We start from the raw sequence: 13,825 nt of genomic DNA on the forward strand, positions 1-13,825 counted from the left end.
AAGACACATAAACCCAGCAATTTCTTGTACAGAAGCCAAAGTGGTATCACACTTCCTATTTACAGGTATCCAGCATACCTCAGGTTACAAAGGATTTTTTTACAAGACTTAATTATCCCCATTTTACAAGGAATAAAACTGGGCTTCAAAGATGTACAGGAAGCTGCTCAAGCTGCATAGTCAGCAGACTGAGGCAAGAATCTGGGTTTCTCAGATTCCACATTGGTTTTAAACCTGATTAACAACAGGTACAGCTAGCTTGGATAGAACAGCATTAAGCATCCTGGATTATCCATCCTAGGGCTGGGATGTTCACACAGCAATGAGTCTTCCAGATAGGAAATGGAGATGCTCCACTATGTCAGTGACCAATTTGGTCCAGTGATCCACAAAGGTGTCCGGTTGGTATAGAGTTAGGAGGAAAGTCTTTTCTTTGCCATTGTACTTTCATGTTATATGCCAAATAACCTAAGGATGATATTCTCAAGGAGCTACTGAATCTTAGCTCAGGATGAGTCTGGATAAACAAGGGAACTATACAACATAGAGGTACAGCATCTCAGGAAACCACCTATCTACCTACCAATAACATCAGTACTAATGAAGATTCAATAGTTCAGTATGACTCATCGCTATGTCCTACCTAGACATTGTCAGAGCTTGAATAGATTCTAGAGAATGCTTCAGAGGTGAAGGAGAAACTAAAAGCCAATGATCATATGTCAAATGTTTGAGAGAGCCAAACTAGAACTCAGGTCTCTCATTTTCTAATATACCTAGCACTGCTTGCACAATACCACTCTACCCTCAACCAAAATCAGTGTAGAAGAATGGAAATAGTAATTCTACTTTTAAATACCTACTAGAAAAGAGCCTACATAACTTCCATCATTCAGTTCCTTGAGGAACACACAATCTTACCAGAAATGTAAACCTACACATAAATGCTCATTCATGAGAATTGAAAGGTCTAACTTGGAGTCAATTTTCACATCATTCATGCAACAGTCTAACCCCATTTCTTTTTACTGGTGACACCACAACAGCTGGCCACTAAGGTTGCATGTTACTCTCCTTTAGAGATCTGAAGACCATTCAACTATTACTTTAAAAAAAGTTTTGCAATGATCAAATGCTCATTCTGAATACAATCTGAGGCAACATGGAATGCTATCTTAGTTTCTCAAAGAATAAACACTGGTAAAATAGAATATAATATAATAGAATATTGGAGCTGGTATAATAGAATATTGGAGCTCTAACTTATGATTTAGGCTCTGTCATTAATGCTCCTGGTCTACTGTCACAGTCCTCAGTCTAGATATTTGCTATCTGATACAGTAGCAACTAGCCACATATGGCTAATGAACACTTGGAATGTGACAAGTGTGAATTGAGATGTGTATAGAATACACATCAGATTTCAAAGACTTAGTAAAATATATTATTAAAAAATTTATAGTGATAATATGATATTGTATCATAATATTTTAGATATATTAGGTTAAGTAAAATACATTAAATTAATTTCACTGTATCTTTTTAACTTTTTTTAGTGTGGCTACTAAAAATTTTTAAATTATATTTGAGGTTTGCATTTGTAGCTCACATTATATTTCTTTTTAAAAAAAAATTTATTTATTTATTTATTTATTTTATTTGGCTGTGTGGGTCTTAGTTGAGGCATGCAGGATCTTCATTGTGGCATGTGGGATCTTTAGTTGCAGCATGAGGGCTCTTAGCTGCAGCATGTGGGATCTAATTCCATGACCAGAGATCGAACCCGGGCCCCTGAATTGGTAGCACAGAGTCTTAACCACTGGACCACCAGGGAAGTCCCTCACATTATATTTCTATTGGACTGTACTGGCCTAGGCCAAATCGTTCTCAACATCAAAGACTCTGATTTAACTAGCCTAGAGCCTGGGTTTTAGTGTTTGGGTTTTTTTTTTTTTTAAGATACCCAAGTGAATTATTTCATTGTGCAGCCAGAATTGAGAACCACTAGGCCAGACTCTATACTATGCATGCCTGGCTCAGCCAGTGGTCTTCTCAAAGGTCAGCTTCAGCCCATCCAACAGGCTGCTGGGGCTGTGTGCTTGGAGAAACACTCCTCCTGGACTTGCATGTAGGAAAATCAATGCCAGTTCATTGATATTCTGAAGCTTGGTTCTGTCATTCACCTCCTGGGGTCATTCTGCCTTGCTCAATATTTTGTCCCACCCCTTTAATTACAGTTTATTATAAAAATGACATTTCACTGTAGGTGAAATACATGCAGATTTGGGTGATTTTGTCACTGGGTGCAGTTTAATCCTTCTTTTAAAGGGGGGGCTGTCAGCCTAAGACACACAAGCTGTCTGTGTATGGCGTCTCATGTTAGTTCCAAAGGCCCATGGTTATTGATGTGTTCTTTCTAACTACCCCTGGGACCCAGTTCATCAACCAACAAAGCTGAGCTGGGACACACAGCATGTGGAAACTCTGAAGGAAGACTCCATATAGGTAGAGGAAAAAGGACTGGATATTTCATCAAGAAATTCTCAGGATAGAGGGGATAAGAGGCTATTTTGTCTACCTCCTTGCTTCTGAGCAGTGCCCTCACCTAAATTGCTCTAACTGGATAACAGTGCTTCCTACATTTGCAGCCCTCCAAGAAAGGAGGCCTCTTTCAACCACTATGACCAGCCTTGATACATAGACCTTATTGGAGTTAATAAGGTGGAGGTGACGGTGGTGATGATGAGGATAATGATAATGATAAAGCAAGTTACCATTTGCTAAGTACCCACTACGTGCCAAGCACTGTGTCAGATTCTTTACTCACATAGTGATCTCATTTAATCCTCATAAAAAGCCTGCTATTCCTATTTTTCAGATGAGGAAATAAGGCTCAGGAAAGATAAAAGTCTTGCCAAAAGCCATAGAGCTAGGAGGTAGTAAAGCTGAAACTGCATCTGCATCTCAGATTATCTGATTCCAAATGCCCCGCTCCTTCCTTCATGTCACACTTCTATCCTTCTTATCCTGAGACCCTTCATTCTCCAAGGGCCCAAGCCACTCTGATCTTTTGTTTGGGGTCAGGACTTCAGTCTTATATTACAAAAGAAACTAACAAAAGATGATAGGCTGTGGTAAGGATGATCATAAGACATCCTGATGTGGCTTTGGTACTTGTATTGCCACAAATCTGTTTTAATGTACATTATTTAATTCACTGTGATATCCCCTGTCATGAAATAATTGCCAACACCATTTTGCATATGGGGAAAATCAGAGCTCACAATTGCCAAACAGCTGATTCTAGCTCATAACTCCAAGGACGGCCAAGAGCTGGAACACCAGGCCAGTGTTCTTTCCCCATTAGCATCCTGCCAGTGGGTGACCCAGAGGAAGTGGAAACTGCTAAGGAGCCCCTTCCCAAGAACCCCTTCTTTCAACGGCCAGGTTTTTCATGGTACAATGTCAAAGGGGCCAAGGCCTTGCCAACCCTATCAAGCTGCCTGCTTCCCACCCTGGACACATCTTAGTTCCCAGCCACCTTGCAAAAAGTAAGATTTGCAATGAGTAAACTCCAACCCCTGGGAGGGTAGGGAGCCCAGACTCTTACATTCACAGCTGTAGACAATCATAAGACAACACGCAGGGGTGTTCACACTTCCCTAAATGAGAGAAAGGAGGCAAAGGAAGCAGAAAGGAGTGGGGAGGGGAGAAAGAGGGTGGGAAGAGATCTATAAAAAGAAAGGATAAAAAAAGAGGAGGCAAGGAAAAGAAGGAAAGCAGAAAAGAGATAAGAAAGGTAAAATTTCCCAGCAATATAGAGTTAAAAGCGTCTTCAAAACCATCAAGGCAAAAAGGGAAGTGATTTGTGCAAAGTCACAGTGGGTAGAAGGTGGGAGGCAGGAGGTGGGGATTGTTAAAATAAACAGGAGAAAAAAAAGTCTCAAAACTAGAAGGGCAAAGATTAAAGGAAGCCCAGGCCCTTGGTAGGTGACCAAACACACGGGGAAAAATGTGAGGAGCCACAAGAAGGGGAAGGAGAAGGAGAACAAGGGCTGGTGAGAGGGAGGCCAGGGACAAGTAGCCAAGGAGACAGGAGAGGAGAGTGAAGGCTGACACTCACCCTCACAAAGCTGGCAGGAAACCATCCCTCCTCATCGTCGATCTGGCCCCACCACCAATCCTTGTTGGAAGCATCCAAGACTTTGATGACGTCGCCAGCCTTAAATGCCAACTCCCGGTTGGCCATGGTGACGTGATCCCATACTGCCTCAGCACTAACGATGGAATCTCCAGTGATCAGCTTAGGAGACAAAATAAGAATGTGTTCAGTCCACATATCTAGCTACCTTACTTGCCCCCCTCCCCAAATCTCTACTACTTATGGAAAAACTCACATATTAGTGATGAAGGGTAGGGTGATGGAGATGACATTGGGAGAGCAAGCTCCACTGGACTACAAGACAAATAATACTATCAACTCTCCATTAGCCAGTGGGTAGAATGACCCAGAATGTGTATATGGACTACACAGGCCTCATGATTTTATCCCTACTCAAGATCTCCTTCCCTAGAGAAGAAAAAGCTCCAATCCATCTCTCCTTGGTACTTCGAGGCAGCCCTGGATCTGGAATGGGTGGAGAGTCTGAAACCAATGGCTAAAATGAGGCTCGAGCATATTTGCTATAAATTCTCTGTGCTCCTCCCCCTTTCTTCTTCTTCTTTGGAACTGTCCAATTCAGAGTTGGTGATACGTTATTTAATCCTACTGTACCCCACCCTCAGAAGTTACAGACCACGGCATTCCTCACATATGATGGACCCCAGTCCTGCAGCCTCCTGCTCTCACCCACACATGATGTTATCCAGAGAGGTCATGTGTTCATAGGTATGAAAGAATATGGCGTTCTGTGATGCCTTGCTCCCAAGAAACTCGACATTGTCACAGATTCGTTCAGTGATTTAAACAACCACCCTGTAAGATACACAGGGAATCTTGGTTGACTTCTGCATCTGATAGATGGCAAAACTGAGCTATAAGCAAGTTAAGGGGTAAGCTCAGTTTCACTCAGCAAGGCAGGGGCTATGCACAGAGCCTAACCTTGGTCATCAGAATTTGTGGCCAGCAGGACTTGGCTCCACATAGCACGAGGCAGACATCTATGCCACTGCCACATAAACATACACATACATATGTTCATGACACTTGTCTAAGCACAGTGATGAGGATGGGTGTGGGGGAATAGTTAGTTTCTCTCTGGCTACCATCCTGACCACTGTGTTATGTATTCTTCTTTTTCCCCCAACTGGTTCCAGCCTGTATGGGTCAATCTTTCTGGCATTTGGAGGAACAATTTCCAGAATAGAGAACATATGGCCTGTCAGGCAAAGGACTCAAACATTCCCTCCCCAGAACTGAATTGCTGAACATGTCCTCTAGAAGTCATCTTTTCCATCAGCCTACTTTGAGGAAGGACCCCAAGGCAATTATGGCTCCACAAGACCCAAGTCAAAACAATTTAAAGATAACAGAGACAGAATATGGAACATGCATCCTCTCACACAGGTCTGCCTTCCAACATACCAGCCAGAGAATAACCCTATGGTCATGATATTAATGCATAACACATCACACACAGGAAAAAACACACACACTGAGCTTTTGACTTAGTTAGGGCATTCTGTTGGTTAGCTCCTGCATGAGGCATCCTTCATCGCTCAGGGGTCTAGCCACTGTGCCTTCTATAGAAGGCATAGAGAGAGCTCCTCAGCTTGGATGTAAAAGAGATTTCAAATAGGACCTTTTATAATACCGCCTTTAAAGTACCTCATGCTTTACTGTTCACAAAGTGTTTTCACATCTACTGCATCACTTGATCCTTACTGATGAGCTGGATCTCACTATTACCCATATTTTAAAGATAAGGAAACTGAGGCTCAGAGTGGTGACCTGGTCCTTTGGCCAATCACACATGTAATAAATTATGGAGCTCAGTCTTCTGACTGTATATGCACTAATACCTATCATGCCATACTACCAATGTTTACTAATAAGCTATAATGAACTCACAGAACTCCATTCATAATATCATAAACCAGATGGCTCCATTCTTCAACCCCAAAGAAAGAGATGTGGACAGCCATCTTCAGTCACTGGTGCCCCTGACTAAGAGGAGATTCATTTATATGTTGAACTTGCTTTCTTCCAATTACACTAAAAGTCAATATCTTCTTGTTCTGGCCTCAGTGGAGAAGAAGAATTGCTGGTCACTGGCCTCAATAAAATAAGTATTTACAGAGAAGTCTCCCATCTCCTGCCAAAGATGGGTACCAACAGGGTGCTGCTAGAGCTCGATAAGCACATACAGCCCCAACTCAGAGCACCATGAGGGCTTATAGTCTAAAGATATATCATTGACTTTTTATCAAGGGTCAAAGAGTATCTTGGCATCACTTACCAATGCTCTGCTCAGGACTATATCTGTGATGCTGTTTGAATTACCCTAGTCCCAGTTCTGGCTGATTCCACTGCCTGTACTTTTTCTACAGTGCAGTCTTCTTTTGAGGGACTCCATGCTTGGATTCTCCCAGCAGAAGTTGGCTCACTCTTGTCCCCATTTAGTCCAGTTGACCTGCCTGGGCACTCAGGTCACAAAGTCCAGCTATGCCCTGGACAAGGCCAATCCCTGGATAGGACCCAGTGGCCACAAACCAACTGGCAAGCCTGTTGTCACTGCCTACTTGGAATCAACGACAGAACTAGGCAGCACTTCAAAGATCATCACCCTTAATCCCTCATTTTATCGATCAGGTGTAATATAGCAGGAGTGACTTGCCTAAGGTCACCAGATGGCCAGCCTAGTGAACCATTTTTTCCCCAACATAACACCATAGATAGAGAAGGTGGAAAAAGAACGCTTGGATTTAAGACCTTGCTAAAGAAGGGATGATAAAGATGATAATATTAGCTAATATAGAGCACTAAGTATATGTAAGGCACTATTCTAAGCACTTTACACACATCAACTCATTTAATCCTCACAGCAACCCTTTGAGGAAATACTATTATTATCCCTATCCTACAGACGAGGAAACTGAAGCTCCGAGAGATTAAATAATTTGCCCAAATTCAAAGAGCCAATAAGTACTTAAGTCATAATTCAAATGCAGGCACAGTCTGGCTCTTATAGAGCCTCTGCTCTTATAAACTATGCTGCCTCTGAGTCTCATTTTCTTCATCTGTTAAGTGAGGATAATTCTACACCCCCACCTGATTCACAAGCTGTAAGACACTGAACCAAGAATTGACAGATGTGTGTGCAGATAATGAGAGAAGGGCAATCCAGAAGGGGCTGGTAGCTGTATAGGGCTCCTGTGTTCTCTAGTCACAAACGCAAGCAGGAATAAGGGAATGTTCTTCCCCTATCCTCTGAGATGTTTTAAATTTGGGCTGCTGGAAATTGGTTTTAAATCTCCCCTTTGTATACAGGATTTTTTAACTTGCTACAATTTTTCATAAATATGACTTTGCTCATCCATTTTCCACCCAACACTCATTGAGTGCGTTCCCACTGTGTGCAGGGATCTGCTTACTGTGATTCAGCCACAGTCCTTACCTGAAGATCAAGGGCCCTTTGGGTACCAACAGTGAATGCCCTTCAAGTAGTATGCAAAGGTGGTTAAGGGCAAGCAAACCTAGCTTCAATTCTGGGCTTTGCTACTTTAGAAAGTAGCAGTGACAATGGGAGGTGAGGAGTACAAGAGGAGCCACATAAATAAACCAAAATGGAACTGTCAGCATGTAAGGAGTACAATATCACAAAAGCTATGGACGAGACTTTCAAGCTATACAACCCTTGGTTTCAGTTTCTTCATATGCAAAATGGGGATATTAATACCTGCCTCACAGGGAGAATTGTAGAGAAGGTGAACTGAGTTCTGGATGTATAGTGCCTCATACAGTGCCTGGTATACTCTGGCCTAGTACAAGACTTCAGAGGAAGGATCATGTGTGGCTATTGGACTCTAATAAAACAGTTTTATGGGGCACTGAAATAGGCCTTAAAGAATGGGTAGGATTGTTACAGAGTAGGGAACAAGAAAGGCATGTTAGGCAGAGTAAAGTCTCAAAGGTGAAGGCTATGGGAAATTTGATGGTAAATAGGTAGTGGAGTTTGGAAAGGGCTGGGAAGAGTGGGATTGAAGGGCAGCTAGAAAGGTGGACTGGAGACATGTTTGAAGGTATTTAGATCTCCTTTGAGGAAAAGGAGGAGGTCAAAGTTGATTTGGTAGAGGGAGTTCAATCTTAAGTGTGATCATTAAGGCATGAGGGTAAGTTATGAGGAAATGCTGGTTTTGGAGGGGGAGAAGAGATGACAAGTTTTCTCTTTAATATGCTGAATGTTGGGGGCCAGCAGGACATGCAGGTAGATTTGAAGTTCAAGAGAGATCAGGGGAGATAGTTATACAGGTTTGGGAGTCAATGGCCCAGAAGAAATTGTAGAAACCAAGGAAGTTTGCCCTGGAAGAAAGTGCTAAGAAAGAAGGCCAGAAAAGTAGGAAAATAATAATGGGAGGCAAGGAAGAGAGGAGGAGCCAGAGAAACAAACCAAAATGGAGCTGTCAGAACACACTTAGGATACCAAGGGGTGCAATCTCATAAAAATCAAGGACAAGAGTTTCGAGTAGCAGGAGCTGATCAAATTATCAAATAGTACAGAGTTACCTATAAGAGGAAGAAAGCCAAGAAAAGTCCATTTGGGAGTGGCTATATCAAGGCTTAAGTTCTTTATTTCTTGTTTATAACTGGTTTATCATCCCCCTCAAATCCCTAATTTCCCAACTATCCCAACTTCTTCATCTTGCAAGCCCAACATAAAGCCAGGAGGTGGTACTGGGTTACTCCAGCAAGGTACCCAAATAGCTCTTGGCCTTGGGACAGTGCTGATGTGACTTCTAAAATAATTTCCAATCCTCAGGGCATTTCGAGTACAGGACTAAATATAGGTTGGTTCTTGCTCAGACTTACCAGTGAGTGGGACATACAGTGTTCTGCATCCCCAAACCAAAGACAATTTTGGACATGAATAAGAAGATAAAGAGGGGGAAGAGTCATAATACTGATATAATTCTTAAAGAAGGAATGATATCCAATTTCCTTTTACCTATATTTCCCAGGAATTCTAATTTCAAATATTCTATCTCATTGTCCTACAAATAGACACATCTGTTATCAGACCCATGTGCCCTGACTTTTAACCTGGAAATATGATCACTATACCCTGTAGGCATTGGGAGTTTGATCTCTCAGGCTGGTCTCTGATCAACAATGAGGAATGTGCCTACAGTTAACTTGGAGTGTCCAGTGGGCCCTTTCAGGAGGAAGGAAAGAAGGCAAGGAAGAAGGGAGGAAGGAAGTAAAACAGGGAGAAAGAAAGGGAAGGAGGGAGGAAGAGAAACTTACACTTGTTGAAAACATATGCCAGGCATTGGGTAAGAGACTTTCTTTTGTCATCTTAGTCTCTATGGCTCTCCAAGGTAAGCATTAACATCCCCATTTTTACTGAAGATAACCTGTGCTATTACCAAGTAGCCCACAGTTACCCAGTTAGTAGGTGGTAGAGCAGATTTGAATCTCTAGTTGAGCTTATTGTATAGGTTTGTTTTTGCCAATCCCCAACGCTACCTGCCAAGATAGCAGGGAGAGAGTTCTCCCAGCTGGTTTCTCTCTCCAAGGAGACCAGCCCACCCTGTGAATGATCTAAAGCAGTAGTTCTCAATCCTCTAGAAAGCTTGTTAAAACACAGATTGCTAGGCCCCATGAGTCTCTTATTCAGTAGGTCTGAAGTGCGGCTTGAGAACTTGCATTTCAGACATGTTCCCAGGGGATGCCTACGATGCTGGTTCAGGGATCATACTTGGTGTACCACTGCCCTAGAGAATCTTTCTAGCCTAGGCTTTACCCGTGCCTATCCTGATGCCTCATTCTCCCAAGGATCCCCATGCCACCCCCACAGGTCGGGCTCCCTGCCTGTCTAGGAGGCATTCCTCAGTGGTTGGTATGTCTGAGAATGGGTATTTTGGGTCATGTAAGGAGCATTCCCAATGCCAGGCCTTGCCAACACAGAAATAAAGCCCTCACCAGTTTTCCAGAGCTGTACCACTTGCCTTCCCCTTCATATTCTTGCCCTCTAGCTGAGCAATACCACCCCCAAAATAGTTGTTTAATTAGCCTCGGTGGCTGCCAGAAATACTAGAATTTTAATGGCAAGAAGCAGAAGAGGGAAAGGTTAAAAAAAAAGTGTTGTTCAGAATAGCATATGTTCCAGTTGCCATGAAAGTAGCTGAGCCAGGCCTGCCTTTTGAGAAGCTTCACAAGGGGACAAGGAGGGGTATGAAGGAGTTTTGCCTTTCTATAAGGTTTTCTCAGTTGGTACCTGCCCCCATCCTCTCAGAAGGTCCCCTCCCTCAACAGCTAGGCATGGACAAGAGCAAGAATCCTTCCTTTGTTCCCTTTAAGCACATCTAAAATAGGCTGGGATTTTATTCTCTCTCCTGAATAAACTAGATGTCCTTTTCATATGGCCTTGTAAACAGACTCTGGTTATCTTGCCCAAAGTGTTCAAGGACAACAATCTCACCCACTTCTGGAAAGGTGTAAACCAGACTGTTCCAACAACAGCGGGGAGGTACCAAAAGACTGGCTACTGGAGGAAGCTCTGCCAGTAACTCATTGAATCATCTTGGATAGGTCCATTTACCTGTCTCAGTTTCTTTATCCATCAAGTTACAGACTTGAATCAAATAGATGACTTCTCAAGTCCTTTCCAGCCCTAGCTTTCTATTGAGGGTAACACATGAGCTTTGCAGAGGACAGGAATTTCATTATTGCAGCTTATTTCTTCTCACCCATCTTTGTGCTTGACAGTATGCTTTCTTTGCTCTCTACTCAGGAAAATGAGAACTTGGCACTGACTAGTCCCTTCTTGAATATAAGTCACTCAGGCATTGTTAGTGACACATTAAAGCACAGGCCAGTCAGACTGGCTGGGAAAACTGAGGAATGGGTTTCCCACTTTAGCCCTTGACTGCCCTATTCAAAAGTCAATGGGGACATTTACTCTTTGTTCTCTCCATGTAGCTCCTCAGATAAATCATCTTTCTCATGACATCAGCTCTTAGTACCTCCAGTTCCATAGTTCCCACTACCTGTTCCACATTTCTCTGGGGGCCTGCTACTGCCTCCAATAAAACATATGTAAAACTCATAATAAGGCCTCATTCCCCTCCTTCCTCATTTTTCCTATTTCTGATAACTTTTCTGGGTGTGCTGTTTCTTTCTTCTACATGTATCTCTCTCAGATATAACCTTTTATCTTCTTTTTCAATGCCTTATTCTAGGTCTGTCCCTTATCACCTCAAGTTGCCTCCCAACTGGCCTTCCTGCTACTCACAGGTCTCTTTCCTCCTCAAGCTACTCAATAATTGTACTTCTCAAAACTTCTTTGCTGGTGCCACTATCCATGCTCAAGAAGCCTCAATAACTCTCTACTGTCAATCTCTCAAAGTTCTCCTTAATCTAGCCCCATCTATGGATCCAATCCTTGTCTTGAACCTGGCAGGGACCTTCCACTCTAGTCAAACTGAGTCTCTTGCAGGCAGATAGCTCCTACCTCTGTGCCTCTGATTCAGCCATTCCTTTGGCCATGGTTAAGTGTAGGGACACTGGAGCTATGCTGCCTCTTCCTTGCCGTAGGATCTTGGCCCACCTGCTCCTTAATCCTGTCCCTGATGACTCCAGCCTGTATTTTCTCTCCCTTGACTCTTTCACTAATTTCTACCTAGGATAAGAAGAAGATATTAGACAATGTGGAGTTATTCAAGTTATCAACCAGGGTGTTATTCTCCAGAGTGTACACTTGTGAACAGTAAATCTAAAACATCTGCATAATTTATAATGAACAACATTGATTTTAGCCTCTAAAGTTCTATGACCAGAGCCCTAAAACCAGGCAAGCTCAGAGGAAGAACACAGCAACAAAGTGAGCATTTCTGTTCAGGTTGCAGAATATTCTATGGGGCCAAAGAAATTGTTTGCATAACATGTACCAGGTGGCCTATAGGCCAATACATTGCTGGTAGGATGTATGACCAGGCGGCTTCTGGGGTGGGCTGGTTTTTGCTGAAGATCTTCGCAGATGCTCAGTGGTCATCAGGGAAAGAAGAAGAGATGCCAGGTAAGAAAAAACAACATGAATTAAAAAAAAAATCATAAGGATTGCTTTTTTTTTCCCTATGACTTTATAGTTCACATTTAGCTAGTTTCAGCTTTAATCAGGTTATTGCTATCACCCATAACTAAATAATTTCATTTCTGAGCAGAATAATTAATGCATTTAAGTGATGATGGCTCTAAATGTACTGAAAGGAAGTATGCAAATACTGTCACTTTTCATGATATGATCATCTTTTTCCTAGTTTGGGCATGTGATTTGTGAGTCATTAGGCATTGGCTTTCTTCAATATCCCATTGTACCATCCATTTTTCATTTTAATAAAATGAAGGTTGGCTTCAGCCACACCTGGGAGACACGAACCCCAGCTAGGCTGGCTTGATTTGAAAGGTGATCGTAGATGCAGGTCGCTCAGCAAGAGCAAGACAGACCACCTCATCCAGAGGCCAATATGTCACAAGCCAACTCACACCTGTCAGCCCCTAAAAGCTTGGGAAACCCAGGCAAGCATCTTAAGATATGAAGCCATCCAGGACATTTTCTCATTCATCACAGACTAATAACAAAGGATAACACCTCTTTCTAAACCTCTTCCAAAAGAAGTTACAAAGTGATCTCAGCTATAACGGTGACCAAACATATGAGGTAAGGGAAGTTGCTTGTTTGGTGTAGACCTTAGCAATGGACTTTTCTGGTATGAAACTTCAGCAACTAGCTCAACCTAATGGGCCCAGGAGTTTCTGAAGTAAGACCCAGCTGCTGCCCCAAAGTTCATGATGTTAAGAGTTTGGTCTTGTTGAAGGAATAAGTCCTTTAGAGAAAATGCAGCCAACTGGGCCAAGTATTGCACAGATCAGAGAGAAGAAATGTTTCCAGACCACCAACCATGATACTGTTGGCTGGAGAAGTCTCCCATACCAGAATAGTTCTCAACCTGATAAGCATCAGCTTGCACCTTCAAAGCATCTTGGGAATAAAAGTTACTGTCAAGCTGTTTTGGATTTTTTGGGTACTATTCAGGTGCCTCTGATTCATTACACCAGTTTCTCGATTTGTGGTCCCCAGACCCTCTGCTCAGAATCACCCCAGCATTTTTAACAAGCAGCCCAAGTGATTCTAAATCATATATCATACTGAGACCAAGAGTCTTTTAAACTTTCTAGAGCCAGAGTTTGAAGTACAAGAATTTCCTGTTACTGCACTGGACCATTCAGAAGAAACCAGAATCTCTGAAACTCTGTCTCCTGGCTTCTCCTTCTTGTGTCAGCTTCCAGGCAGGCTAAGGAATTATAATAGTTTGTCTAGGAGGATTTTCCCAGTCTGCTTCAAGAGACTACCTGCACCTGCACACCCACTCCCACTCCCATCCTGACCTTCAACACTGAGGCCCCCAATGGCCCTAATGGAAAATATTTGCAGCATCTCTCTACACTACAATCTAGAAACAATTTCTTAGAGCTGTGTTCAATCTACCCAAGTCAGCTCCCAATATTTTAAGAGACAAATTATTAGCAAAAAAAATTGACTCAGCAATGCTCTCTCCATGAGTTGAGTCAGAAGCAATTCATCCCAAGCTGGAGGTTACTCTGACC

General features: G+C 42.6%; 1 protein-coding gene across 9 annotated transcripts in view; it reads right to left on the minus strand.

Moving 5' to 3' along the window:
* ARHGEF9 (Cdc42 guanine nucleotide exchange factor 9) overlaps nucleotides 1-13,825 on the minus strand; it is a 231,232-nt gene that overhangs the window by 174,437 nt on the left and 42,970 nt on the right. For 5 of the 9 annotated variants that reach the window (XM_082376655.1, XM_082376649.1, XM_082376651.1 and 2 more), the window contains exon 2: nucleotides 4,124-4,303. The exons of 2 other annotated variants lie outside the window; for them this stretch is intronic. In XM_082376655.1, coding sequence (XP_082232781.1) covers nucleotides 4,124-4,303 — 180 coding nt within the window. Of the gene's footprint in view, nucleotides 1-4,123; nucleotides 4,304-4,397; nucleotides 4,416-6,458; nucleotides 11,665-13,825 lie in introns of those variants that run through there. 2 more of the 9 variants (XM_082376654.1, XM_082376653.1) reach the window with 2 other exon arrangements.

The sequence above is a fragment of the Balaenoptera borealis genome (genome assembly GCF_965194805.1).
Source record: "Balaenoptera borealis genome assembly, chromosome: X".
Lineage (NCBI taxonomy): Eukaryota > Metazoa > Chordata > Mammalia > Artiodactyla > Balaenopteridae > Balaenoptera > Balaenoptera borealis.